General features: G+C 49.5%; 7 protein-coding genes across 7 annotated transcripts; 4 read left to right on the top strand and 3 right to left on the bottom strand.

Annotated features, from left to right (window-relative positions):
- Positions 1–305: 305 nt before the first annotated feature.
- BDV27DRAFT_148549 (uncharacterized protein) lies at positions 306–3,018 on the bottom strand (the record flags this gene model as incomplete). The annotated part of the gene is made up of 3 exons (XM_032070932.1): positions 306–1,239; positions 1,307–1,887; positions 1,978–3,018. The coding sequence occupies 3 exons, from the start codon at positions 3,016–3,018 to the stop codon at positions 306–308; spliced, it is 2,556 nt and encodes an 851-aa protein (XP_031923678.1).
- A 1,652-nt stretch (positions 3,019–4,670) lies between these two features.
- On the top strand, positions 4,671–6,637 carry BDV27DRAFT_167719 (NRAMP family metal ion transporter; the record flags this gene model as incomplete). The annotated part of the gene is made up of 3 exons (XM_032074569.1): positions 4,671–5,315; positions 5,375–5,646; positions 5,707–6,637. 3 exons carry the CDS (start codon positions 4,671–4,673, stop codon positions 6,518–6,520), a joined length of 1,731 nt encoding a protein of 576 aa, XP_031923679.1. The 3' UTR covers positions 6,521–6,637.
- Positions 6,638–7,675, bottom strand: BDV27DRAFT_38639 (putative SNF7 family protein (Cta1)). The gene is made up of 2 exons (XM_032076498.1): positions 7,422–7,675; positions 6,638–7,339 (listed from the first exon to the last, which is right to left on the bottom strand). The coding sequence occupies exons 1-2, from the start codon at positions 7,485–7,487 to the stop codon at positions 6,755–6,757; spliced, it is 651 nt and encodes a 216-aa protein (XP_031923680.1). The 5' UTR covers positions 7,488–7,675; the 3' UTR covers positions 6,638–6,754.
- A 1,423-nt stretch (positions 7,676–9,098) lies between these two features.
- BDV27DRAFT_38653 (SAPS family protein) lies at positions 9,099–13,743 on the top strand. The gene is made up of 4 exons (XM_032076499.1): positions 9,099–9,884; positions 9,945–11,357; positions 11,411–12,088; positions 12,571–13,743. Exons 1-4 carry the CDS (start codon positions 9,219–9,221, stop codon positions 13,264–13,266), a joined length of 3,453 nt encoding a protein of 1,150 aa, XP_031923681.1. The 5' UTR covers positions 9,099–9,218; the 3' UTR covers positions 13,267–13,743.
- Positions 13,744–13,971: 228 nt separating this feature from the next.
- Positions 13,972–16,488, top strand: BDV27DRAFT_161514 (SET domain protein; the record flags this gene model as incomplete). Its single annotated transcript, XM_032073236.1, has 4 exons — positions 13,972–14,009; positions 14,295–14,861; positions 14,928–15,187; positions 15,242–16,488. The coding sequence occupies 4 exons, from the start codon at positions 13,972–13,974 to the stop codon at positions 16,486–16,488; spliced, it is 2,112 nt and encodes a 703-aa protein (XP_031923682.1).
- A 196-nt stretch (positions 16,489–16,684) lies between these two features.
- Positions 16,685–18,666, top strand: BDV27DRAFT_134260 (NADH-quinone oxidoreductase subunit NuoF). Its single transcript, XM_032068264.1, has 3 exons — positions 16,685–17,021; positions 17,118–17,189; positions 17,251–18,666. The coding sequence occupies exons 1-3, from the start codon at positions 16,761–16,763 to the stop codon at positions 18,406–18,408; spliced, it is 1,491 nt and encodes a 496-aa protein (XP_031923683.1). The 5' UTR covers positions 16,685–16,760; the 3' UTR covers positions 18,409–18,666.
- A 692-nt stretch (positions 18,667–19,358) lies between these two features.
- BDV27DRAFT_134261 (nucleoporin family protein) lies at positions 19,359–26,799 on the bottom strand. Its single transcript, XM_032068265.1, has 4 exons — positions 26,287–26,799; positions 21,778–25,610; positions 19,738–21,642; positions 19,359–19,670 (listed from the first exon to the last, which is right to left on the bottom strand). The coding sequence occupies exons 1-4, from the start codon at positions 26,375–26,377 to the stop codon at positions 19,557–19,559; spliced, it is 5,943 nt and encodes a 1,980-aa protein (XP_031923684.1). The 5' UTR covers positions 26,378–26,799; the 3' UTR covers positions 19,359–19,556.
- Positions 26,800–27,142: the final 343 nt, after the last annotated feature.

Genomic DNA, 27,142 nt, shown 5'->3' on the forward strand with positions numbered 1-27,142 from the left:
AAGAAAGAGCCAACGCCGTCCTGTCCAAGACTCCATCATAGAGAGAGGAAAGTGAACCAAGGGGATCAATGGTAGAAAAGCAAATAAAAGAAAAAGAAAAAGAAAAAGAAAAAGAAAAAGAATAGAAAACCAAAGTCTCAGCAAACGAAAAAGGGAGAAAGAAGAAAAGGAAATACTAGCTGCATCACTGGCTCATGCGCACACGTCTAGGGAGACTCAAGGAACGCTTTGCAGAGACACAACAGTCAACGAGCTGAATAGCGATATATACAACCCACTATTCCAGGATATCATTTGAATGACCTTTACAGCCAGTTTCCTAGGCCTTCATTCTTCTGAGACGCCCGGTTGTTAGCAGGAACATCCAACGCCAACTCAAGTCGAGGAGGCTTCTCATCCAAAAGGCCCTTCTTAGGGCTCCCACCAGCCGCCTTGATTGGCGATTTAGTTGGTGATCCGGGCTCAGGTCGAGGTGGACCTTCGCGGACAGCTGTATAAGGCCAGCCATCTTCCACAGCGGCAGCAACCCATGTCCGCAAACAATCGTGGACGGAAGCATAGAACTTCTCTTTGCATGTTCTCAAGTTGCCACCCATAACTTTCTCGAATCCAGAAGCTCGGAGTTCGGCACGCAGTTTGTTGCGCTCCTCCGCTGACGGCAATGATGCCACAAGCCCATTCAAGAGATCTAGATGCGCAGCTAGATAATTGGTTGCATCCCATTCAACTCCGCCCACATAGGGCGCAGCAGGTACCGGAGGCCTAGGAGCAGGGAAATGCCTCTCTCGATAAGTTTCCAAACCTGGTTTCTCGCTTTTCACAATCGGTATCACGTTCAAGTGATGCAGGAATATCCAGAAGACTTCTTTGGTTACGTTGGTAACCTCTTTACACCAGACACGGTACGGGCGTGACTGGTATATGTTTGCGATAAATGAAAGGGGTTGGTTTTCTTCAGGTGGTGAAGGGTCTCGCAAGTACGACAGGATTCGGGTGGCACGAGATCCGGCATCCTCAGCTGACGATGCTGTGGAAAGTTGTGTAAAAAGGAGATTGATAATGATACTCCGCGTTGTGTATTCGCTTGGTCCTTTCTTTTCCTCGTCAAACAACATCTTCAGGAGCGCTGGGAAAATCTCTCCCTCAACAGCTGTAAGACGGTGTAGTGCAACTGAAGTCGTGCAGAGTGCCTTCAAGCACAGCAAAGTTTCGTGGAGCAGGTTATCCTCATGTTCTTCCCTGTAGAAGCATTAGCGGGCATGTTTATGTTAAACTAAAGGCAGGCAAGGTAAGGTTGCATGCATACCTCCACTCAACCATCATGATCCTGTAAAGCAACTGTATAATTTCGTCCATACCGCCATCTGCAATAAATGTATCGACCCAGCTGATTGTTTCATTCCGCAAGAGAAGTCGAAGTTTGTGGATTTTGCCCACTTCCATCATCTCCGGCTTCTGGATCTCCCTTAGATAATGAACAAAGTCCGAGGGATCAGCTGCGGTGTCCTGGCAAGCTGTTGCAGAGAGAGACGTCGTGGAAGTTGACGGTGTCAATAGCTTTGAGAGGCCTGGCTGTGAGAAATCTGCAGATTTTGGACGTCGATGGGAGCTTCCGCTCTCCGGCCGTTTCTTCGTGGGAGATGAGCCCTTGGAAAAGCTGAACCCGCGACTTCTGGATCGCGACCGTGACCCTTTACTGTCGTTATTGTGTTGGTCTTCTTTCTGTTCCTTTCTGCGACCTCGGCGACCTGTGCTGTCATTGGGATGCACGCTTGTACTGGCGCTATGGGCGCTTTCTCCTTTGTCCTTCTGAATGAAGTCCGCTTTGATATTAGTGTCCAAAGACCTCATCTTTTCCCTCATATTATGAGGAATGTTTCTTGCGTCCTGGATTTCGCGTTAGCTGTGTCTTCTTCTTTATGTTCTTGTGTTTCTTTTCCTTTCTCAAAAATCAGGAGTCTTGTGCGATGTACTAACCAGAAGCTTCTCGAATTCACTCTCGAGGTCCTTGGAGTTCAAGCGTCTCTGCAGTTCCGCTTCTCGTTCTTTCGCATTGAAAGCGGATATGGCTGCCTGAACACGCGAGACTTTCTTTGGGCTTTGTTCTGGCTGCGGCTCGGCACTTTGGCGTGACTCAGGCTTGGATAGTGCCCGTGGTCGTCCCCTTCGTTTAGAAGGAGAGGGGGGTTCTGCTGGGTCAGAGGGCGAAAGCTTCTCCGACGATATATTCTGCAGTGATCCAAACAGCTCCCGCACCTTGCGATTGCCGGAAAGGAACTCTGATTTCGGACGAGGCTTGGGGTCGGCGCGGTTCGTGAGAGAGGGTTGGTGGTAGTCCCAAAAATTACGCTGCTGGGCTGGTCCATACCCCTTAGGGGTGTAAAGCGAGACCTCTTCTTGGAAGGTTCTACGGTTGGAGGGGGAGGGTGGTACCGGAATCTGGTCATAGAATGACCCAGTCGCGTATTGGTTCCATATAGGTGATGGCATGTGGTTGACTAGGTCCGTCGGGCTCCGATTTTCTTTATCCCGACCACTCTTTGAGGTTTCAGCCTTTCTTCCGCGCTGAGACCGCTTCAGGATTGCTGAGAGACTGTTGGCTGATTTAGCCTTCTTGGGTTTCAAATCTTCGGACTCGTTCTCGGGAGACCCTGATCGGCTGTCTTTGCGCTCCATGTAGCTCCTTAGAGACTTCAGGGACACAGCACTTTTCGTCTTCTTGTGCAACGTATGCTTTTCCTGCTTACCAGGCGACCTCTGCCGAGGCAAGCCATACTCCGCGGCGTCTCGATTCGGAGCAATTTCGGTCAATGGCTGTTGATCCAGGGTGGCATACGCCTGGTCCACTGGAGACCAGAATGCACTGCGAGGGGGCTGGCTCTGGTAGGGAGGTTTGCAAGAGGCGGCGTCGTCTGCGGAAGGGTTCCTCTTGTGGGCTTTAGAAGACAAAATTCCTCGGAAGACGGATGGTTTGGTCGGGACACGGCTAGCATCGTCGAAAATATTGGGACCTTGCATGTTGGGAGCCATGTCTGAACGCCTTTAACCCGAAACTGTTAAAATGGCAGGCGAAAAGTTAGCATATTGACTGAAGAAAACACTCTGGTAGTGTCGACAGAGGGAAGGGTAGGCACAGAGGACTTACGGGGACAGTGCTCCAATGCAACCGCCGATATACAGGATATTTATAGACGGAAGAAGAAGCGGATACAAAGGTATTAAGTGGAGCAGGAAAGACAACAATATGTATTTAGACAGAAAGTAAAGGCATTGGGGAATAGTAATCATTAAAAGCAAGAAGGCAACCAAGAAGGGAAAAAAAAACGCCCGCGAGAATCAGACAACGGCAACAACGATCACTGCAGTGGTGGACAACAGGTGGGCAGACCGGGAATTTGAAGTCTTCCGTAGTGACAGAGGAGAGTAAAAGGGCATGATCATCCTTCCCCCCCCAGCCTAAACTAATTCGTCAATGGCGTTCGTGGCAAACGGCTGGAGCTGCAGTGCAGAGAAAAGCGGAGGATGTAAACACATTGCCGTCATTGGGGTTGCCAGGCAACCAGCCACCTGGTTGTTGCTGGTGGCGGGTGCTTATCAATTATCAATCAGTCCCATCAGCTGATTGATCGCTCTGATTTTTGTGATGTATGCAGAGTAAGTGGATATCTTTCCCTCCTTCTTGTCATCATTGGGGCACCATCATACAATGTAGTATCGACAATAGATTCCAATGTGATACAACAGTTTTTCTTTGCTTTTTGCTTTTCTTCAGATCTTGTATGATCGGACCTAGCAATGCAAGACGAGTACATCGGGTGTTGGTGTCTCCACACAGGGGAAAAAATTGAGATGGTTGGAAACCAGCTGAGCAAAGCGATAAAAAAGAAAGAAAGAAAGAAAAAGAAAAAGAGAAAGAGAAATGATATAGGAGTCACTCCTCTTTGCTGGGTAAGAATCAATTATTGTATCCAGGTTCCAATAATTGAAGAGAGCATACATGAACTTTGTGCAAGGGGAAAGCGGGTGGGATTAGATAAGCCTCCAGGTCACGGGACATGTCATAGTGAGCATAAATTCCTGCCAAGGCAGATCCGCTTTCTTGGAAAGTCTTGGGCGTGGGGGTTACATATTATAAAAGTATCTCTAGATCTATATAGTATCAAACAGTTCATCAGTTGATTTTGATCTCTTATTCCTCTTGCGTAGTCAGGTAATTTTAGCGGAGAATAACTTTTCCATCTTCCTCAGTCTTCCCTCAGGAACATGCTGAATAAGATAGACCCGTTTCTCTCTTCACTCGCCTCCTGAGAACAGGCCAGTGCTAGTAAGATGCCGTCATGGTCACAGATTGATCTTGTTTTCCTCCTTCTCTGCCAGGGTACTCATACACTTCCCAAACCGGCTGAAGGACTTACTAAATGGGATTCTGTTTGATCGTTAAGGAACCAACTTGGCCAGGTCGTCCTCTCACTGTATGTGCCCACTTTGTACTAGTTGATGTGTCGCACTGGGACTGGGACTACCGTAGCCGGGGAATTTCGGGCATTCGTTCCCGCACGTTACTCTGATTTGGTTTTCGACGTGGTACTTACGGTTTAGAATACATCACAAGTACTTCACGGAAAATTTTCTGCAGCTGACCACGTTGTTCCCTGCGGTTCACAACTACGATGAACTGCCCCTCGCGAACCGATGATACTCTGGAGCATCCGGGTTGGAATCAAAATCCGTCCGACTTGAATGCAGACGTAACGACTCGCAACGATCTCAACGGCATTGCCAATTCCAAGGTGCATAGGAAGCATGCTTCTGGTGTGGGAGCAGCAAAGGGGGAAGGGATCGCGATCGTAGAGCCTCAACTACATGGTCGAAATCGAAACAATACCGAGTCCGAGAAGAAGATGCCTGGCGAAGTGGTCTCTGCAGCCTCTGGGTGCCAAACACCCAAGAGGAACAGTAGATCACTTCGCCGCTCTCTTAAAACTCCTTTCACAGTACCCTTTTCTCGTATGGTGCAGAGTATCGTGAAATTTGCTCGCTTTGTGGGCCCCGGATTTTTGATCGCCGTAGCTTACATTGACCCGGGAAATTATGCGACTGATGTTGCCGCCGGTGCAGAATATCGATATGCTCTCCTGTTCATCGTCCTTGTTTCTAATCTCTTTGCCATATTCCTGCAATCGTTATGCATTAAGCTTGGTACGGTAACTGGATTGAACCTGGCAGAAAACTGCCGAGAGCACCTTCCTCGATGGATGGTATATATCCTCTATTTTCTTTCGGAGGCAGCCATTGTTGCAACGGATATTGCGGAGGTAAGTTCTACTAAAGTTGTCATTTCTCCCGGAGGAAGCACTAATGCAAGCCCCCGTAGGTCGTTGGGTCAGCAATTGCACTCAACCTCCTTTTGAAGATCCCTTTGGTGGCTGGATGTGCGATCACACTTGCCGATGTGCTTTTCATTCTTATCTTCTACAAACCGGATGGCAGTATGCTGGGCTTACGTGTATTTGAATTCTTCGTCATGGGGTTGGTGTTAGGAGTTGTTGTTTGCTTCTCCATACAGCTCTCACTCATCAGGGACCAGTCAGTTGGGGATGTATTCAGGGGTTACTTGCCATCGTCTGCTATAGTAGAGTCTACGGGGTAAGTGGAATTGGTCGCCTACCGAGTGGTGTGCTTGACTAAAGGTGTTGGTGGCGATAGTTTATACCAAAGCTGTGGAATCCTCGGCGCTACAGTTATGCCTCATTCGATGTTTCTCGGCAGTGGTGTTGTCCAGTCGCGCTTGAAAGAGTTTGATGTTACTGAAGGCTACGTCGACCCGTCCGTTTGTTTAGGAAGCACCAACGGGGAGGTTGAATATAGACCTTCTCTTCATGCTATCCGAGGATGCTTGAAGTATTCTATCGTAGAACTTGCGTTGTCGCTTTTCACATTTGCTCTTTTCGTGAACAGCTCTATCCTGATTGTTGCAGGGGCTGCGCTATATGGAAAACCGGATGCTGGCGAAGCTGATCTCTGGGGTATCCACGACTTGCTTTCTACTTCTATTGCTCCAGCTGCCGGCCTGATTTTTGGATTGGCCCTGCTTCTCTCCGGAATATCTGCCGGGATCGTGTGCACGATGGCAGGGCAGATGGTGAGTGAGGGTATGTTGAATTGGAGCATTAGACCCTGGCTCCGCAGGTTGATCACTCGATCCGTGAGCATAATCCCCAGTATCATCGTTGCAGGTGCCGTTGGCAGGAAAGGCCTAGATAAGACCCTTACTGCTAGTCAAGTGGTGTTGAGTGTGATTCTCCCCTTCGTGAGCGCCCCCCTGGTCTACTTTACCTGCCGCAACCGATATATGACTGTCCCATCTGATCGGGTTAGGCACGACGAAGACCAGACCCAAAACGAAGGGGTGAAGATGAAAAACAATATCATTACCACTGTGGTTGCAATCCTGATATGGTTGATTATTGCTGTTATGAATGTGGCGTTGCTTGTCTTAGTTGGTCTCGGTAAAGCCTAACAACCGATGCAAAAACACACGCTGGGAAATCATATGGCTCAAAGGGAAAGAACAGGTAGACAGGAGGGAAAAGAAGACATATACATGGCCATTATTAAGTTTGAACTGTAAAGCAACACATGCCTTGAAAAGGACGCCAACACCCAATCAATCTAAAGATGAATATGTAAAGATCCTAACTCCCATGCTCCCATGACGAAGAACTCCAACAACCTTGTATCTCCATGGTCATCATTATCCTAGACCGCTGGCAGGCTCTTTGACCTTAGTTTGCTCTGGGGGCTCGTCAATAAACTGGGGTGGCGCCACCTCATCCTGGAGGAAACTAGGCATTGCACTTTCACCCATCGAATTCTCAAACATTGTCTCTTCTCCCAGCGCCTCCAATTCCGCATCCAGCTCCGCTTCATCCACGTCCTCAGGAACATCATATGCACGCGATATACTTTCCTGGATCTCGTTCCCAATGTCCATCAAGTCGGCCATCTCATCCTGCATCCGCTCAATCTGGTCCACATCGATCTTGCCGTATTGCTTCTTAAGGGTCTTGGTAGTCGTCTTCATTGCATCCACAGTTGTCATCACATTCTTCAAGTTGTCCTGCATCATCCCAGCCTGTTCCATATTCCATGATTGCTGGGACAGCTGATCCCGTTGGGCTTCGTATTGTTTCCGTCGCTGCAGCACCTTAAGCGCCTTTTGTCGGAGGGCATTTTTGCCCGGTCCATCGCGCATCTTGGAGATTTTTGATTGATAGGTAGACAGTTCTGAGTTGAGAGCTGCCAGTTTCACGTCTATGCTCGCAACACGATTGTCCACCTGCCAGAAAGCGGGATGTTAATCATGCGGGGCAACCAGACCGGGGAATTTGAGTAACAAACAAATAGTGCTTAATACTTACATTTGCGATGGCGCCGTCAAGTGTGGGTTTGGGCGCATTGCTCTTAGCTCCAAAGAGGCGATTCATTTTGATGACTATTGAACAGGAAAGGGGGACGCGAGTTGCAAAAAAGGTATTTCGGCGACTCAACTGCGGAGGTGACTTTATCTCTAAGCAAGCAGTAGGAATGAAAACTAACCTCAAGGTGGCGCTCCTTCCGTTGCTGCCTAAGGCGTTTAACCGTGGAATACTACTAGTAATCTACGGAATATATAAGCCTGTTTCATATGACTACGTACTACGTACTGGCAACTCCGTAGGTTTTAAGGCTTCGCATCACCTGACAGGTGTTGGGTCTGTTAGGCAGATGAATAGCACGTGTGACCATACTTATTTGCCAAAGGAACATTACAGAGGAATGAGAGTGAACAAGGCTAATTTAGGTATGGGCGGTACAGAGTACTTATGGGTGTCTCATCCTCGGTATGGTAAGAATGAAAGTACCTGGTACATACTATACGCACGGGCAGCTATGGCCAATGCGGGTACCCAGTACCCATTACCTTACTGCATACCGGATACATGATACAAGTTCTTACTTGCTGCAAGGTGGTCCCCAGCAACAATTAAAGGAGTCTCGTGCGTCTGCAGCTGAACAAACTACTACGCATGGATTGATCGAATCGTTTGAAGAGTCAGTGACCTGAGAATGAATTTAAGAGTAATATTAAATCATCGTAAGATCCTGTGGAGTAAGCTTAATAAGTTTCAAATACATAATTAAAGACCCCCAGATCTGAAGCGCTCGGTTGCCTACTTTCTCTTTCTCTTGTTTCCCCCCCCTCCTCTCGCGTATTAAATGTGAATTTCCCCGCCGCCGCTTGTCGGGCTCGTTGGGTAGTTTCGCCCTGCCTTTGATTCAGCGAACTTCCAGGGATCAAAGTTGCCGGCCGATCCAGACGCAGCCGCCAGCGCACCACATCCAACGTGATTCCCCAGCGTCAGCCCGTCATCTTTATCTTGCTGTTTCGACCATCGGTCTGTCTGTCTACCGGACTCTGATTGATTGATTGCTTGATTGATTGCTTGATTGATTGATTGACGGATGGAGTGACCCGAATCCTCCTCCACCTTTACCCCCTCCAACTTGACGGACTGGTTTCGCCTGCGCACATCATTCACTGTTTGTGCCTCTGACGAACTTAATTAGTCCGACCTTACTCCCCATAACCAGGAGTTTTGTCGACTATTTCCCTTCATTGTCACTCCCTTCGGTTCTGAAGGTATGTTTCTGGATTACTGATGACCCCTCGACGCATGTAGCGACTGCTTATCAGCGAGTCTGGATCTCCCCTGATTTGTCATTGTTGCTTCTTTTTCCCTTCCCGGGCGGCCGTGACGTTGTTGGACCTCATATGGTCCTTGTCGTTAAAAGCCATGATTCTTCGACCTACTCTTTTATGCCGTTAGTTAGCCCATGAGTTACGATTACTAACTTTATCTTTTCTGCACGTTTAGCGCTTGGTCGCTCCGACCGTGTTTGTCTTGCCCACTATTGTCACCCTTTTCTATTCTGAGACGACTTGCATATTACGAACTTAACGTCTTTGGAAGCGATCAATCTACAGACATATTGCGCTGTGTATTTCTGATCATTGCGCTCCGCACGAGCATTCTAAATCACTCCAGTCGCTCCCGCGGTTCTGTACCATATAGATCTCTCCATCACGATACCTCGGCGAAGAAAAACCGCCCCAAAAGTGCTTGTGATACGTTGTTCCTTTCCATGAATCTGTTCGTCCGGTTATATAATCCAACATGTTTTGGCGCTTTGGTGGATATGCAAGTATCTCCTCAATTGATACCCTTCTTGACAAGCCTGATGTCAGCCTTGAAGAGTTACTGGATGAGTCGGAGCTGATTCAGGAGCTTAAACAACATAATACGAAGCTCATAGAGTATTTACGAGATGATAATGTCTTGAAACGCCTTATGGACCATGTTACCGCCCCTAGCCTAGTGAACGAAGATGATGACGAGGATGATGTCAATGACACTAATGGGAGTAAGGATGCTACCACGGAGGACGGAAAGCGGGGAGATCCGCTGAACGATATCTTGGACCCGGAAGACTTAGAAAGAGCAGAGAAGGAACGGCTCAAGCGTGCATACGTCGCTTGCGAGATTCTCTCGGCTGAAGTATGGTCGATATTGGACTCTATCATGCTGAACCCTGACCATCTCCGAGACTTCTGGGGTTTCCTGCGAAGATCGCCGCCCCTAGATTCTCTTCAAGCGAGCTATTTCACTAAAGTGAATGAGACACTCTTTGACAGGAAAACCAGCGAGATGCTGGATTTCCTCAAATCTTTGGAAGGAATTATCCCAGCGATTCTGCAGCACATCGATAACCCCATGGTTATGGACCTTTTGCTTAAGATCATCAGTCTCGAGAAGGTAGAAGGTGGCCAAGGCATCGTCGACGTAAGTTCATAGTGGTGAAGCCCCTCCTAGACTTTCCCATCGCTGACGCGCAGTCCACAGTGGCTCAAAACACAAGACCTGATACCTAAGCTTCTTTCTTTCTTGTCTTCGGAGTGGCCAGCCTCGGTTCAAACCTCGGCCGGCGATTTTCTCAAAGCTATAATCACTATATCCGCGAACGCAACGCAGAATGATCAAACCTGTATTGGCCCTAACAGTTTGACGCGTCAGTTGGTTTCCAGGCCCTGTGTGGAAAGCCTCATCAAGGCTATGCTACAGGGCGGCAACCCTTTAACTGTGGGCGTGGGTATTGTCATTGAGGTCATCCGCAAGAATAACTCTGACTATGATCCGGACACTATCAATAGCCCTGATTCGCTACCCACTACATACGATCCTATCTATCTTGGTAACCTCCTTCGAATCTTCGCTAAGCACATCCCAGACTTTATGAAGTTGATTCAAAGTTCTACACATACTGTTAAGGACGGCGAGGAACTCAAGAGCGTAGATAGGGGCAGATTAAGTTCAGCTTGGGGGGCGAAAATCGAACCATTAGGTTTCGACCGATTTAAGACCTGCGAACTGATGGCTGAGCTGTTACACTGCAGTAACATGGCTCTCTTGAACCAACCCGGGAGCGAGGAGTATGTACAACAGCGGGATGCTGAACGCGAGAAGTTATTACGAGAGGGCGCTTTCATTTCGGACAGAGAAGAGACCTCCGCTTTCGATGGTAACGACTCTACAGTGGATTTCGTCAATGGGTCGATGGTTGGTTATGGCTCTCCCGAGGGCTCTAGAGCTCTTGAGGTCGCGAATACGGGTGAGGATGGATTCGAGGATGTTAGCTCATCGGGTGTCCTTGCCGATAAGGAGAAAGATACTGCTGAAGCCAAGGATACCTCAGGTCAAGAAGTGCAATCCTCATCGGAACTGCAGGGCTTTGCACCAGTAAAAGAAAAGGAGTCCGGTGTGCCAGTACACAAAAATGAAGAGCAGAACAATGCAAACGAAGAGACCACGCAAACGCGTACGCCTTCTTCAGACCCAATGTCTCCTACTGCATTGGGAATAACTGAACAGGTTGAAGAGGTGACCCTCGACACTAATCAAAAGGCGAGCGACAACAGATTATCTACAGAAGAAGCACCTAAGGAACCTCCGGTCACTTTGACAGACAATCAAGAACAGGAAACTGCTCCGATGTCTTCTGTGTCGGAGTCGGCTCCACCTCCTCTCTTTGCCTCCAAACAACAGAACCAGCAATCAAGCTCCCAGACGCCTGACACTTCTGGACAGGCTGGTGACGCTTCAAGCTCCACGGACTCTGCCGGAGAGGTACAAACAACCGAGGGTGAACCACGGCAACACATGCACCCAGACATTCAGCTTGACCCCAACGGTCAGCCTGTTGTAGGGGATTATCTCAAGCTGATGTTTGTGGAGAATCGAGTTGTGCCTACTATTTTGGTAAGGGTTGCGCCAAAACGCAGTTATCCTTCATGACTAACTTTGCACGCCAGGGCTTCTTCTTCCGATTCCCGTGGAACAACTTCCTCCACAATGTTGTATATGACGTTATACAGCAAGTGTTTAATGGCCCTATGGAACGTGGTTATAATCGAGTCTTGGCCATTGATGTCTTCGAAACTGGACGAATAACCCAGGAGATTGTAGAGGGACAGAAACGGAGTGATGAAACGCAACGGACCAAGCAGATCAGGCTTGGCTACATGGGCCATTTAACCCTGATCGCAGAGGAAGTTGTCAAGTTCAGCGAGCGGCACCCGCCTGAATTGCTTTCTCCGACTGTTATGGAGAACGTCTTAAATCCAGAGTGGATAGACTATGTCGAGCAAACGCTTTCGGAGACTAGAGAGCGCGATAATGCCATTCTCGGTGGGGTACGCCCGGATATGTCCATTGGTCACCGCCAGGGCATGCTTAATTCAGGTCAAAGCATGACTGGTTCATCGGCTCTTGCAGATGCTGGGTTGAACGGAGCGGCTGGAGGATCTACTTTCCAGGGCTTTGACATGATGAGTCAAGGAAGTGTCTCTGGCGGGGCCTTCGGTCTCAGCGGCGGAGGTAGTTCTCTCCTTAGCGGGTTTGCAAGCTCAAGTGACGATGAGGATGAAGACATGGAAGATCAGGAAGACAGAAACCTCGGCGATCAATCCGCCGAAGGCGGCTCTGAAAATGTGGGTGATGATTTCTTTAGTGATGTCGATATGCGGGATTATTGAGTCTTGGAATTTATCTTCACCTTCCCCCTTTGATTCTCTTCTTGTATACATTGTTGCATCTTGTTTTGCATTTTCCCAACTGGTCTATGTGAACCAGCTGCAGAGGGTCAGCGCATGGTGAATGACGGGAATAGTGGTGGTTACATGAGGGCCATGCACATAAGGCGCTTGGCTTGGAGCACTTTCCATTCACGTATGAAGTCATTCAAGAAAAACCGCAACTCCCAAGGGTCATGTGACGTTTTGTTCGTGCCAAACAGTTTTTACGAGTTTAGTAGTCCTCTGGCTTTCAGCTTAGACGTTGACTCCTTCGTTTCTGTACACTGCTATTGTCCCTTTCTCCGCTGTATTCTTGTGCTTTTATAGTTCCCGCATACGCTTTGCATGTTTAATGTATGCTTGATGTTGCAGTTTCACTAACCCAATCTCAATTACAGGCATCTACTAACTCCACAAGTCAGCCTATTCCGATCCTGCCTCCGCCTCCAGCTCCTCTTAGTCTCGGCCCGTCTCGGGCACGGCGGCAGCTAGCTGCGCGACTCGCTGCTCAAAAGCAGCAGGCGGCTGAAGGCACTGGGGAGAATGGTGAGAAGGGTGAAGAAAAAGCGCAGACGAACGTACACGAGAGCTCCCAGTGGCCTGCCAATCCGTTTGTAGTTGCTGGTGTAGATGACGATGGCGACGGTGGAGGCTCTCCTTCCAATGCCTTTCCCTCAACAGACTTTCCGTCAGCGAACAAGGACGAGCCTTTCTCGTCACCTACATTTCCTGATTCAGGATTCAGCCCGCCTGATTCCTTCTCAACCAACTCATCAGAGGACGACGTCGAAGGCAGAAGTGAGGGTCTGAGACGCAAAGAACGTATCCCTCTCGAGGTAGACGACGATGACGATGACGACATGGGCGAAATGGTGGGTCCATCAGGCGGGACAGACATGATGGACTCGGACGAAGAAGACGAAGCTATTATGAACGAATCATTGGGCTACCCAGATCTTGGACCTGGACGATATAAGAGCTTCCGACGATCTCGGTTCGGAGTCTCCCCTTTCGGTGATGATGACCAGAATGACAGCAGTGATGGTGAAGATGATGGACTAGTTGAAATCCTAGTTCCAGGGAGAAAGACTTGAATGACACCGTGGTCGTGAAGTCATTCTAGACCTTGGGGCCGGCCGTTGATTTAAGTGTTGAGGGATCGTGTTTGGCAATTTGGCGAAACCAGTCCTCTAAAAAAAAAAAAAAATTGTACACTACTGACTGCATAGCGCTTACAGGCTCTGGCACGTGGAGAAGACTTAGCGTTGGTTAGACTGATGTGACTTCTGGCTGGAGCATTTGCGATTCGATACTACAGGTTGGGCAACATTGGGTTTTATTGTCCTGCAGTGATTCCCGAAAAAGAAGCATTGTTCTCTTGCGGATTGGTGATTTCTTAGTTTTGATTTGAATTTTGATTTTGATTTTGATTTTGATTTCTTGGGACGATTCGTTGGCGCTTTGTTTTGTTGTTGATATCTATCTGTGTCTTTGGTGGGAGGATATCTTTTCAGCAGAGACCTGCACTGTACAATATTGAGTTAGAAGCATTCATTGGTTTCCAATTTTCATGGTTCCCAGGTTTAGTAGTAGTATTAACTATGTAAGTTAATCGGATTGCAGGTATAAATGTTATAAAATCCTGCTCCTCTTCGGGTAAAAGTGGGACACCGCATTCGAACATTTATCGACCTTGCCCCTCCACTTGCATATCAAAACCACCCAATCCTCCAGCAACCCCCCAATTTTCAACAGGTTAAGTAGGGGGAAGCCTGTGTCTTATCCTGGAAGAACTCATAATGTCTGACACATCAGCCCTAAGCGCGGCTGCCCAAGGGTAAGCCTCTAGACGTTCTTCCTTTCGATTTTTCCCTTTTTTCTTCCCACGATGAAGGTAGCTTATGAAAAGGACTATTGTTTAGCCACTAAACAGTAACTTGGCATTATCATTATTGCTCCTAGCTCTGAATTGTATTTAGCACTCTTTAAATGGCTCTCAAATTTTAACCCCACCTCAATCATGTGGCTATTGTCCTATATCTTTTTTCTGCTTCATGCCTGTCAATTTCCCGTCACCATTGATATGCCCGGTTTACATGGCATCGTGTCTGACTCGGTATAGGCCTAACAATGACAGCAGTCTGGAACATTATACCGCACTGCTAAACTGGATGGTCAACAACGGCGGCCAGCTTCACGAAAGCGTTGAAATAGCCAAGGATGAACGGCGCGGCGTGCATCTCCAGGTCAAGAAAGACTGGAAAAATGGTGTTCCCAGTAATACTCATATCATCAAAACGCCTCTTACTTCAACAATGTCGTATTTTAATGTTATCGGCTACAGTTTCAACACAGATGATGGAAACTCCGTTTCTTTCTCTGAGCACGGAGTCCATTTCCCTCGCATCTTTCTGGAAGCGGCGGGACAGGAAGAATCATCAATCTTTTTTTTGATCGGCCAGTACCTCCAGGGAAAGGAGGGTTTCTGGTACCCGTATATCAAGACGCTTCCTCAGCCTGGTGCTTTGACCACTCCTCTCTACTATGAAGGAGATGACCTAGCATGGCTGGAGGGCACAAGTCTATCCGCAGCGAGAGAACAGAAAGCCAATTTATTAAAGGAGAAGTACGAAACTGTATATACTGAGCTCTGTAAGGCTGGGTTTGATGGCGCTGAGAAGTATACCTGGTAAGTAATAAGCTATAACTGTGTCTGCTCATGGCCGACGACACGGAATTGATGAATCTCATATAGGGATCTTTATCTTTGGGCGTCGACCATCTTTGTTTCGCGCGCGTTCTCCGCTAAAGTGCTCTCTGGTGTGATACCCGATAGGCAGCTTCCTGAGGAAAATGTTTCTGTGCTCCTACCCTTCATTGACATTCTAAATCATCGCCCACTTGCAAAAGTAGAGTGGCGCGCTGGCAAAGAGAGTGTTGTGTTCTTAGTTCTGGAAGACGTCGCTGCCGGTCAGGAGATTTCCAACAATTACGGACCCCGGAATAATGAGCAGTGTAAGTGCTACATACATTCTAGGTGGCCTGTGGGGGTAGCTAACTCTTTGCCAGTAATGATGAATTATGGCTTTTGCCTTCCAAACAATCCTTGTGACTATCGTATTGTCAGCTTACGAGCACCGACTGGCAGTCCACTTCAGATGGCAAGATCTCAGCAGCTACAGATGTTCCCGGGACTAACTAAAGAGACGGATGATCCCTACTACGTATTCAATGTCTTTTACCCACTTATTGCTCCTGACACGCCGATGGAGCATTCAATCTTCTCCCCGGCACTTTTCAACGCTGTCTCGATATTGGCAGCTAATAATAGGGAATTGGAGACTCTTGAGATCTCGGAGCAAGGCATCCGAATCCCAGACGCTTACGGTAACTCGCGAACCATTCTTGCCGCCCTCAGCCAAATCATCATCGAATTGATCACACATATTGTAAAACTAAGATCTACAGCGGCCGACCTACAGAACCCTGGTAATCTCAAGCAGACCCATGCAAAAATCTATCGCGACAGTCAAATCATGCTGTCAGAAACGGCCTTGGTCATTGCAGCATGGACTCTAAACCGGGCACGACAGCACAACTTTGGAGGAAGCTGGGAGGAGACAAAACAACTTCTTGGTTCCCATATGGTCCGTGTGCCTCCAGGAAAGTTCCCAGAGGAAATACGGTCTCGGATACAGGTGCGAATTCTCGAGCGCCAGTCAGTTCTTGCAAACAATGGAGAGCTATTTGTGTTGGACGACTTGCTCGAGATACTTCCCGCTGAGATGCAACAGCCCTGCAAGACGTGCTTACAGGGGGTCGCTCAGAACGCTGGAAGGGCTATCCCGATGCTGAGGGGAAGCCTTGAGGCATCTCCTTTTGCTTTCCCGATGTTCCTCTGCTTTATCAGAGCGGCTCACACGGCTGGAGAATCTAGCCATGGGACAGTTTCGCTTCCATCTCGACTCAGTAAATGGGCCAGATGCCTTCTCGAGAACTACCCAGTTCCTCCTGAAGATGTGCTATGGACACTCGAGGATGAGGATGACGAGCAGCTGTTGGACATGTTTGATAACGTACTTGAGGGTATGAAATTACGGAACGGTGCTATCTTCTCCGACTTGGAGAAATTCACCGGAGAATGGCAGGGAGATAACTGGTGGCTTTCCCCCAACTGGCTCCGGTGGGCATGGATGATTACGGAGCAAGAAAGTGTGCAGGTACCAGAGGAACCGTTGGCATTGTTGGCCGCAAGGCAGCCCGGGCAAGGGCAAGTGATGCTCTCTACGGAGTCATGTCTGTATATTCCGCAGTAAAAAGGAAGCATGTACATTTGGTGTGAACGAGGTCTATATAGGGTATACAGTTCAAAAACATAAGGATTAGTAAGACAGGCCGATGGATATCTGACTCAGCATATACCACGTGATTATTACGGGGCCAATCAGCGGCGGGCGAAAGGCGGATATTCAGCAAGCGCAGGAATTGCCGCGCCTGAAGCTCAACGACAGCGAGTCTCCATCAGTGAACCCTTTCCACTCCTCCCTCTCCCCCGAATCTCCCCGCAGCCATTGGGCCAGCTATCACAATGATATCTCGAGCGGCGGCTCCCTCGTCTTCCACCCTCACCAACCTTACCTCCCGCTCCCTCCGAGTCCAGGGCCAGGCTGCCCGCACCTTCGCGACCGTCCAGGACAACGCCCCCCCAGTACGGCATCATGGCGGTCTGCAGGACCAGGACCGGATTTTCACAAACCTTTACGGACACCATGGCGCCGATCTGAAGTCAGCAATGAAGTACGGCGATTGGCATAGGACCAAGGATATTGTTCTGAAGGGCGATGACTGGGTAGGCATTCGGCCATTTGCCATGGACCATCATCCTGTGGCGTGTTCTATCTCGGATTGGTTCAATGCTAATGCAGGTTTTTTTGCTAAATTATAGCTCATCTCGGAACTTAAAGCTTCTGGTCTTCGTGGCCGTGGTGGTGCTGGTTTCCCCTCTGGATTGAAATACGTAAGTACTGATCGAGAGACGGTTTCGGACCCCTAGGGTCTAACATACAATGACCCTATAGTCTTTTATGAACTTCAAGGACTGGGATAAGGACCCCAGACCCCGTTATTTGGTCGTCAACGCCGATGAGGGTGAGCCCGGAACCTGCAAGGACCGTGAGATCATGCGCAAGGACCCCCAGAAGCTTATTGAGGGCTGTCTCGTTGTCGGCCGTGCGATGAACGCCAACGCTGCCTACATCTATATCCGTGGCGAGTTCTACCACGAGGCCACTGTCCTCCAGCGGGCCATCAACGAGGCCTACGAGGCTGGTCTGATTGGCAAGAACGCCTGTGGAACCGGTTACGACTTCGACGTCTACATTCACCGTGGTATGGGTGCTTATGTCTGTGGTGAGGAGACCTCCCTGATCGAGTCCATCGAGGGTAAGGCCGGCAAGCCTCGTCTTAAGCCCCCATTCCCTGCTGCTGTGGGTCTGTTCGGCTGCCCCAGTACCGTCACCAACGTTGAGACCGTCGCTGTGACCCCCACTATCATGCGTCGTGGTGCCAACTGGTTCTCCTCATTCGGTCGTGAGCGCAACGCCGGTACCAAGCTGTTCTGTATCTCCGGCCACGTCAACAACCCCGTTACCGTCGAGGAGGAGATGTCCATCCCTCTTCGTGAGCTGATCGACCGTCACTGCGGTGGCGTCCGCGGTGGCTGGGACAACCTCCTCGCTGTCATTCCCGGTGGTTCCTCGACCCCCGTCATCCCCAAGTCTGTCTGTGATGATCAGCTCATGGACTTCGATGCTCTCAAGGACAACCAGACCGGTCTCGGTACTGCCGCCGTGATCGTCATGGACAAGTCCACCGACATTGTCCGTGCCATCTCGCGTCTGTCTAGCTTCTACAGACACGAGAGCTGCGGTCAGTGCACTCCCTGCCGTGAGGGAAGCAAGTGGACCCAGCAGATGATGCAGCGTATGGAGACCGGCCAAGCCCGTGAGCGTGAAATCGACATGCTCCAGGAGCTGACCAAGCAGGTCGAGGGCCACACCATTTGCGCTCTGGGTGAGGCCTTCGCCTGGCCCATCCAGGGTCTTATCCGTCATTTCCGCCCCGAACTCGAGGCTAAAATCAGGGAGCATACCCAGGAGCTCGGACAGGCCCCTTATGCCGGTGGCTGGCACCCTAACAGCAGGGCCGAGGGCAAGCTAATTTCCCCGGGCATGTAAACTATCATTCCGCTTTTTGTAGACTGATGATAGGATGAATGGGGGGGAAATAATCAAACCTGTTTCTCTAGATAAAGATGTTCGAGCAGGAGTATTCTCTTTTTTTCATGTTCAGTTTAGGATTTCCAATCATGTACAGTTCCCGCTAGCAATCATACTATTTCTTTTGTTAAATCTCTGAAGGACACACACAATTCTCGATCTACAAAGCATAAATGTACGAAGAAAAGTACTCATTGAAAAGATTCCCTCTCGCAAGCACCCCACCATAACCCCCACCGTAATTGAAAACTACTACGAGCACCGTCACTACTCCGTGGCTTCACCAAAACAAACAAACAAGAGACCTAAACCTAAACAACGCGGCACCTAAACAAACTATCGGCAGAATAAGTTGAACGTTCCCTCAGACCAAGTCCCTGGATCGTGTATCTTTTACACAACGAAAATGCATTCTCACCATACAACCAGGATAAAACATATGTTCCATATATTATCGATATACCCAATAATTCTAAGTCACTTTGCAAATCATAAACAACCCTACTGGTGGAGCTAGAATGGCTATAATATAAAAAATAAGCAACTTCTTTCAGACCTCCAGACTTCATGAGGCGTCACTAATGTGGTTTGATTTATAGGCCGCCTTCTCAGTGGTGGGATTTGGGCTTGGTTGAGTTTTGGTATAGGTTCTCAGGGCAATGTAATTAACATTGTTGTTTGATGCTAGATAAAAGGAGGGTATAGAAGTCGGACATGAACGGAATTCTTTCATAGCATGAGGTACTTCGTTTTCTGTGGGCTCCGGCGGTATTTAGTTTTTAGGGGTATACCAACCAACTACTCTTGTCTTTAAAATACGTGGGATAATGATATACATGGGCTAGGCAAGATAGAGGGTTATGGAATGGTCAAACTGGTAGAGAAATATTAAGAGTAATGTACAGTAGTTTGGAGACTTATTAGATGCATTTCACATACTAACACACTATCGTAAAGTACCTAAGCTAACACAGAAATCATGAAGCACCACGAAAGGGCTGCAGAATGTGGAATCCAAGGATTATAATGGGGGAAGAATTTACACTAAGTTACAGGGATGACACCAAAGAAACGTAGCAAGAATGAAAAAAAGGAAGAAAAGACGCTTAATAGGCACCCGCCATGATGATACCGTAATACCGTCGACTCATTTCAGCGGTCTGCATGATTCGCGCATCGCCCGTCAAAGGCAAACTAAGCACACTCGAGAACTCGACCACCTACAAAAAGATCATGAGTTAGTATGGCTTTAGGTGTTGAGCGAGAAGCAGAGATATGTAAACTCACCTTGCTATCTTCGTGTGCCGTCCAGCTGGCAATTGCCCGGCTCATTTCCTTAAAAGCTACACGTTCCTCCAATCCCTCGACGCCCGATCCTTGGCTAATCTGATTGCCCATCGCAACCAGCGCATTCACCAAGCGATTCAACCTAGTGGCATCCCGCTTGCCGCTCTTTGCTGTCGCTAAGTGCAGGAAATCCTCGTATACACCGCCGCCACTGGTCCACCCTCTGACCTTGCGCTCGGGGGCCTCGCCGAAGCCTGACACCAACTTCTCCAACGTTGCATAGTCACGTTCGATAACGGCGGTTGGTCCGACAATGCGGCAGAACGTGGCATGCGCATCGTTCCAATTATTACCACGGACGAGGCAGTCCACCTCGCGGGCAGCGTCTCCGGTATCCCGAGCGTAAAGTGCCTTGGCAACCCAGATCCATCCTTCGGGAATCTGCAGGTCTGTAGTAAGGTAGTGCCAGGTAGTATCTGAGGCTCCCTCAGGAGTGGCTTGGTCGGGCAGCCGCGAAGCGAATCTCGCTAGGGTCTCTTTCACGGCACGCTCACGATCTTCAGATCGCGAAAGGTGGAGTAAGACGAATAAAGCCCAGTCGAGCTGGTCACTACGGCTGAGCTCCCAGGCATAGTCGCATACCATTTGATCCACGTGGAAAGTATCAATCTGAAAGCCGTCATGTTGACCGACGGCAGTGGCAAGGAGCTGATACAGCTGGAAGGAGAGTCGGTTCGACAGTTTATCTCCGCTCACGGACTCCGGGAGCAGAGCAGCAGGGAATTCCATCACCGGAATATCCTTAGCTGCTCCAAGAGTCATTGAGTATAGCTTAAGCAGAACCCACAAAGGCGACTCCCGACCAAGGGTATCGGATGCTGAATGTGATAATTCCCGGGCACTCTCCTGACGGAATGGGTGTGGGAAAGCGGGCTCGTTGCCGGTCTCAAGATCGTGGAGGAATTTCGAAACCGCGGCCTCAATAGGTTCATCATCTGTGACTCCGTACCACAGACGAAGACCAAATGCTTGGATCCAATCAAGTTCAAAACGTTCGGTGAGAGTGAACGTAGAAGCGCGATCCTCCAGTGCGCCGCCTGATTTACCTTCACTGCGGAGGGCGTTGCCCGCCAGTAGTTCGTACAGGGCTCGAATAGGCTCGGTCATTTCTGAATAAACGTTATGCTGCTGCCACATCTCAATTTGTTTCGCCATGTCTGCACGGCTGGTAGGGTCTCGACCAATTTGCGCGATAAGAGTAGCTAGATGAAGATTTTGACTGGCAATCAAGACATTGCAGGCCTCCTCAACCCGATGCGAACAAAGCAAGTAGATAGCCTGTTCCTCGGCTGAATTGGCTTTGCCCAGAGTATGTGCGTGCTTTTCTCGGACAATACCTTCCCACAGTCGACTTAGACGATCCTTCTTGATGCGATGAATGAACCTTGACCGAAGCTGGGGTGGAACGCCGGCAGAAATGTCATCTTCTATTTCGTCATTGAACAGAATGTTAGCCAACTGCCACAGTAATCGCTCTTGGTCAGAATCCGCCAAGCTGGAGGATGTCTGTGCGAATTGCTGGAAATCGGCCTGGGTCAATCGTGCGAGAGGAACATCATTAACGCGGCTTATGGTAGTCTGCTTCTTTTGCGCATCGAGCATTCCATTCGACTCTGGAGACTTGTTAGAAGCCAGCAGAGTGATGTCCCTCTCCTCGCTCGTGATAGAAAACCTTTGCTCCCAACGGCCATCCGCGGAATGGATGTCCCCCATTCCGTTCTTGACACATATTATCGAATCCGCTGGGCCCCACCGCGGCTTGAACGAGTGGTGGAAAGCAAGGTCGTCTTGACTCAGTTCATTAGAGCCGCCAGCAAATGTCTTCGGCTTTTTGTTATACGGCCACTGGGATGGAGATTTTATGTTAGCCTACTCTTCCGATAGATCTCCACTTCGGTTCATTTGGCATAGTGCAACACCAGTTCGGCAAGGCACGAAAGATTTAAAAAGCAACAGAGGGAAAGAAAAAGGGGGTCGAACCTCAAAGCCTCGAGGCTGCGTATTGCGTGCCTTCGAAGGAGATTGTGTCTGCTGTTTCCGCGGTTGTTGAAACAAAGAGTTCATCAAATCGATACTAGTTGCGAAGCCTTTTTGCCGAGTGTCTGCAACAGGCTCTTGGGTGTCATCATCGTGGAGAGCCCTGTCCGTGAAGGCATTTGCCTGGATTTCACGCAGTGCGTCGCGGTCCTGCTTCCTGGGACTAATGGTTCGTTGGAGCTGCGCAGCCCAGTCACCGCTAAGATCAAGACGAGCCTTGGGTGGTGTACTCCATGGTTTTAAGGATGGCTGTGTGTTTTCGTTTAAGCTGACGATGCTTTTGGTATCATCGCGCTCCACGGTATGATGAAGTGAGGGAAAGGTGCCCGCCATGTCCATTTCCTCATCCTCATCTAATTCAACTTCTGATTCGCCAGAATGCTGGCTTTCAGTGACATCGTCACCTTCTTGCTCAGTAGTTGAACCCGTGGAGCCTTCCCCTAAAAAAGACTCCTCATCTTCGCCGAAATTCGAGTGTTCATCTTCCATTGTTTCCATGGCTTGGTTGCCAAACGATCCTGGGACTAATTTACGCTTTTTGAAATCGAACGTGTCATCGTCAACACCAGCCACCGAACCGAGAAAAGAATCATCTGTCGAGAAGGTGGACATCTGCTCCGAGGCCACGGTATTATCGAGATTGGTGGGAGTATGAGCCTTCGGAGTCGGTGTGTCAGGAGCAGCACTCAAAGTGCTTTGGTTGAGGCTCTCACCTTCATCATCATCATCATCGCTATCATAATCAAGGCCATATGTAGTATAATGAGGCACCTTGAAAACCCATGTTCCCGTTTCCGTTTCGTAATCGATAAATTCGGTGTTGTGTACCTTCCTCAGGCGATCGACGTGTTTTTCAAAAAGAGGCCCGCTGGTGAGAGGCGATGGGGACTTCTTGTCTCTTCCTCGCGGCCAGGAATTTTCGATTCGAAGGATAGATGGGACGTTCAGCCCTTTGCCCCTAGGAGGTTTGATTGCTTCATCTGGATACACTGTAATTTTCCGCACACCGATGTCAACAAGACCGCCGAAGATTTGATCCAGATCAATGTTTGTCAAGTCAACGGGTTCATCAAATGTCACTTGACCACAACGCTGACGGCCGACGGTAAAGCCTACGACATGCTTGAGCTGGTCACGGCCCATCTTGTTCAGTTCAGCCCTGGTTGGCTTCATCCAGTACTCGCCAGGTTGTGGATCGCCGCTGGGGACGAAAGCCAGCCGTGATTGACCATCAGTAACTGCGGTCTGCTCAGAGTCTTCAGGGACAGCCGGAAGATCCTTGTCACGGACAGATTCCATCTCGGGCCGAGTGCCATTTTCTTTAATTCCATTGAGCCCGTTGACGGTGTTGCTCTTGCGAATCGAGCGAAGGAAACCCAGCTCTTCTGGTGTGGGCTCGGAGGTTTGAGACTGTACCGGCACAATCTCACCTCCTGTGGTAGCATCCGAGGTAGATTCAAAGCTGACCTTCTTCTTAGCTTTATCCGTGGGTTGAGCAGAATCCTCGCCATTCGTGATCGCAGTGGCAGGTGTACTGGCAGGCCGTGAGAATAGATCGTTCCGCAAACTGCGGTCAATGGTAAGGCGCTTCAGGTTACCGCTGGACAGACGAGAGGAGCCAGAGGAAAGGGCTCCTGGAGACAGCACACTGTCAGTCTCAGGGTCAAAGGTTTTGCGAAGGTTGCTCGTAGAAAAGCTCTTGCTGAAGCTAGCGCGACCAAGACCACCATTGACACTTCCACGCAAGCTGCCGCCCAAAAGGCTATTACCGAGCCCGCTAGGAGTACCAGTAGAGCTGGAAGGCGATCCATAAGTCGAATAAGAGAACCCATATCCTTGACGTTTTGGCGGTGTAACGAGACGATTAGCAGCGTTGGGTGTAATCTTGTAAACTGGCAGTGGGGTGCGTTGTTTTTGCTTGATAGATGAAGCAAGCGGCGTGGCCAATGGACCAGGGCTAGGAGCACTTGGAGCGGGCAGACCAGAGAAGATGGATTGGTTCCCGTATGGGTTTGGATCCAGGAGGGAGGCCTGCAGACTGCCAGGAACCGGCTGCTGAGGTTGCTGCTGTTGAGCTTGCGTTTGCTGCGTGTTACCGAAGAGACTGGATGTACCCATTCCAAGACCCCCAGTCTGCGGTTGCTGCTGGTTTTGTGTGTTACCAAAAAGAGAGGAGCCCGTGTTCTGAGTGGTTGTAGCACCGCCTCCAAACAGGGAACCGCCGGTGCCAGTGCTCCCACCGAAAAGACTAGGCTTTTGCTGTTGCTGGTTTTGTGTATTGAACAGGCCACCAGTTCCGGTCTGCTGATTCTGAGTATTGCCAAAGCCTCCAAATGTGTTCGTCGCGGTTGGTGTACCAGTGGTGCCAGACCCAAAGAGGCTACTCTTTTGGCCTTGCTGCTGAGTTCCACCACCGAATAAAGATCCAGTTCCGGATTGCTGGTTCCCGCCTCCAAACAAGGAAGTGCCAGTCGATGGCTGCTGGTTATTCTGGCCAAAGAGAGAAGAGCTCCCCGTAGTAGCAGCGCCACCTCCGAACAGGCTAGGTGTCGAGGACTGTTGCTGTTGGTTGTTTTGCCCGAAACCGCCGAACAGCCCTTTGTTCTGAGTCTGAGTCTGGTTCTGTTGGTTCTGTTGACCAAACCCGCCGAATGCGCTTCCCCCAGTCTGCTGCTGCTGCTGCTGACCGCTGCCGAATGGGGACGAGGTAGCAGCAGTACCACCAAACGGGGTAGACGTACTGGTGTTCTGCTGCCCAAAGCCACCAAAGCCTGTCCCAGTAGACGCACCGCCTCCGCCAAACAAAGACTTGTTTTGTTGTTGTTGTTGTTGTTGTTGTTGTTGTTGTTGCTGCTGGTTATTATTGGTGTTGTTGCCAAAGAGACCACCAGTTCCACCAGTTCCAAAGCCAGTTCCGGTGTTGGCTGTGTTGCCAAAGCCGCCAGAAGTCGCGGTAGCCCCGCCGAATAAGCTGGGCTGTGACGTTCCCGTTGAAGTGGCTCCTCCTCCAAATAGAGAGGTCGCCGGTTTATTGGACCCAAACAAGGGGTTGCTAGAGGTGGAGCCAAATCCACCAGTGGTTTGGGTCTGTGTCTGGCCGAAGGCGGGGGCGCTGGTGCCACCGAAAGGGGAAGAAGTGCTTCCAAACCCAGTCGACTGCTGCTGTTGACCAAAACCGCTTCCGCCGAATGCTGATGTACCAAAGGCACCGGCCTGTCCGCTCCCATTCCCGAATCTTCGGCCTTGCTGGTAGTCACCCAAACGTAGCTCCTCAAATGAGTATTTGTTGTATGGTTGCATGAAGGAAATACTTTGATAATGGTTGGTCACACTCGTGTTACCATCCTTTTCGGTGAAAGGGCTAAATGGCGTGCTACCAGTACCATCTGAGGGAGGAACGGCCTGCTGGAACGCAGTTCCACTTCCACTACCAAAACCAGCAGTGCCGCTTCCAAAGCCGCCACTTGCGCCAAAGCCACCTGTTGTACCTGTTGAACTGCCAAAGCCGGTGCCAGTGCCAGTAGCAGTGCCAGTGGCAGTCTTGTTGCCAAAGAGGCCTCCGCCGGTGGTGTTATTGGAGCTTCCGAAGCCTCCAGTGTTTCCGGTTGAACCGAAACCACCAAAACCACCACCAGGGGTAGTAGCTGTTGCTGTTGTACCTCCCGCACCGCCTCCAAAGAGACTTCCACCGGTTGAAGTCCCAGTCCCAAAGCCGCCAGTCCGGTTTTGGCTACCAAAAAGTGAGTTTGACTGGTTCTGCGTGCCCGTTCCAAATCCTAAGTAAATAAAAAAACGTCAGTTGCACTGCCGGGGCTTGCGCTAAAAACAACATATGAAAAGATTCATTGGAATATATATGAAAGAAAGCTCGTCCTTGGACACAGATCCCCGATGGCCAGAGAGGAGATTTTGTTCACTTGTTCGTTTCCCTCACTACATCACAGGTACCGCACTAACGCGCATTCACCAGCAAGTCGTGGTGATGTTGGATGCCAAGTTTCCATGAATGGCAAAAGGCCAGAGTTCCGTTCACGAGGCGAGCAGGGAAGAGAAAGGATCGCCAAGCTCATGAAGACATCGTCATTGGACACGTACCTCCTCCGGAACCAAAGCTACTGGAAGTATTCCCAAACAGGCCACCACCTGATGTGCTACCGCCACCAAATGGGGACGATGTAGATCCAAAGCCTAGATGACGGGGGAAGATGCTGTCAGAGACTGTAATCAAGCTGCGATCCCTTCTCTTGCGGCACCAACTGTGTTGCCCAGAGCCGAAAACATCCGCGGAGTGTTGGTATGTCGAGAGTCAAGTGGAACCATCGCGGGTCGACGTCAGGAGCACCAGTACGGACCGATTGTAGAACCAGTGGAAGTCCCAAGAAGGTTGAAAGGTAAAAAGTCACAGGTCCAAGGCAGAAAAAAAAGCAGCGACGCGATGGTTTGTAAACCTACCTCCTCCAGAACTCGTCCCACCGAAGCCAGAGCCAGCTCCAAATCCGGAGCTCTGGTTGTTTTGACCAAATCCTCCGAATCCGAAAGACATGATGTTTGGTATGGGTTGATGCTTATAGGTTCATTCGTTCGAAGTTGTCCGGAGACTAAAAACTTGTCAAGATTTGTGCGAAAGGTGATTAACAAGCTTGTATCAACAAATAACAGCAGGCGATATGCTCAGTTACGGTGCGCTTTCACAAAGTAGACACAAACGTGTGTTGCTCAGAGAAGCAGCTCGACGCGCTGAAAGAGAGAAAGCAAAGAAAATCTGTTTTGATTTCTCGAACAACAAAAAGGACCCACACCGGCTTAAGACGGGAATTCACCGTCTCAGGTAGGATGTGCACAAGTCCTCGATTGCAAATATCGAAATCAAGAGAAAGGAAGATGGAGGGGTGGGAGGAAAGAAGAGAGGACAAACGCGACGGTGAAGGGAAAAGAGCTGCGAAGACAGGATGGGCGAGGGAGAAGGTAGTCGTAAAGTTACCGTTGCCTCCTTCGCTTACGGCAGCAGGACCTCGGAATCGTCACTAATACCGTCTGTTCACCAGTCAACTTGAGGCTAACGCTGGTAACGTTGGTATGGTATTGTCATTTATATTACACGGTCACGTGTGGCTGATGTCTGCACCGAGCTGGCCTTGCCTTTTTCCTTAACCTGAAAAATCCAGCGTAAATAATGTCACCGCATTCAGTTAATGTACTCATATTAGTACATATACTAACGGAGGGTGCGACCTACAGTTAGTGTTTTATTTGAAAATATCAGGGCGCCTATGCTCATGTTATCAATCAAAAAGCATAGAAGGCACAT

The sequence above is a fragment of the Aspergillus caelatus genome, assembly GCF_009193585.1.
Source record: "Aspergillus caelatus strain CBS 763.97 unplaced genomic scaffold BDV27scaffold_205, whole genome shotgun sequence".
Taxonomy (NCBI): domain Eukaryota; kingdom Fungi; phylum Ascomycota; class Eurotiomycetes; order Eurotiales; family Aspergillaceae; genus Aspergillus; species Aspergillus caelatus.

Bases quoted from the DNA above. Each gene is read 5' to 3' on its own strand.
- BDV27DRAFT_38639 (XM_032076498.1), bottom strand. From the start codon at position 7,487: ATGAATCGCCTCTTTGGAGCTAAGAGCAATGCGCCCAAACCCACACTT. The intron at 7,340-7,421 runs GTAAGTATTAAG...GCTTTCTGGCAG, and splicing joins TTGACGGCGCCATCGCAAAT to GTGGACAATCGTGTTGCGAG.
- BDV27DRAFT_38653 (XM_032076499.1), top strand. From the start codon at position 9,219: ATGTTTTGGCGCTTTGGTGGATATGCAAGTATCTCCTCAATTGATACC. The intron at 9,885-9,944 runs GTAAGTTCATAG...CGCAGTCCACAG, and splicing joins GTGGCCAAGGCATCGTCGAC to TGGCTCAAAACACAAGACCT. The intron at 11,358-11,410 runs GTAAGGGTTGCG...TTTGCACGCCAG, and splicing joins GAGTTGTGCCTACTATTTTG to GGCTTCTTCTTCCGATTCCC.
- BDV27DRAFT_134260 (XM_032068264.1), top strand. From the start codon at position 16,761: ATGATATCTCGAGCGGCGGCTCCCTCGTCTTCCACCCTCACCAACCTT. The intron at 17,022-17,117 runs GTAGGCATTCGG...GCTAAATTATAG, and splicing joins TTCTGAAGGGCGATGACTGG to CTCATCTCGGAACTTAAAGC. The intron at 17,190-17,250 runs GTAAGTACTGAT...ATGACCCTATAG, and splicing joins TCCCCTCTGGATTGAAATAC to TCTTTTATGAACTTCAAGGA.
- BDV27DRAFT_134261 (XM_032068265.1), bottom strand. From the start codon at position 26,377: ATGTCTTTCGGATTCGGAGGATTTGGTCAAAACAACCAGAGCTCCGGA. The intron at 25,611-26,286 runs GTAGGTTTACAA...TTATTTACTTAG, and splicing joins TGGGACGAGTTCTGGAGGAG to GATTTGGAACGGGCACGCAG. The intron at 21,643-21,777 runs GTTCGACCCCCT...TCTCCATCCCAG, and splicing joins CGCAGCCTCGAGGCTTTGAG to TGGCCGTATAACAAAAAGCC.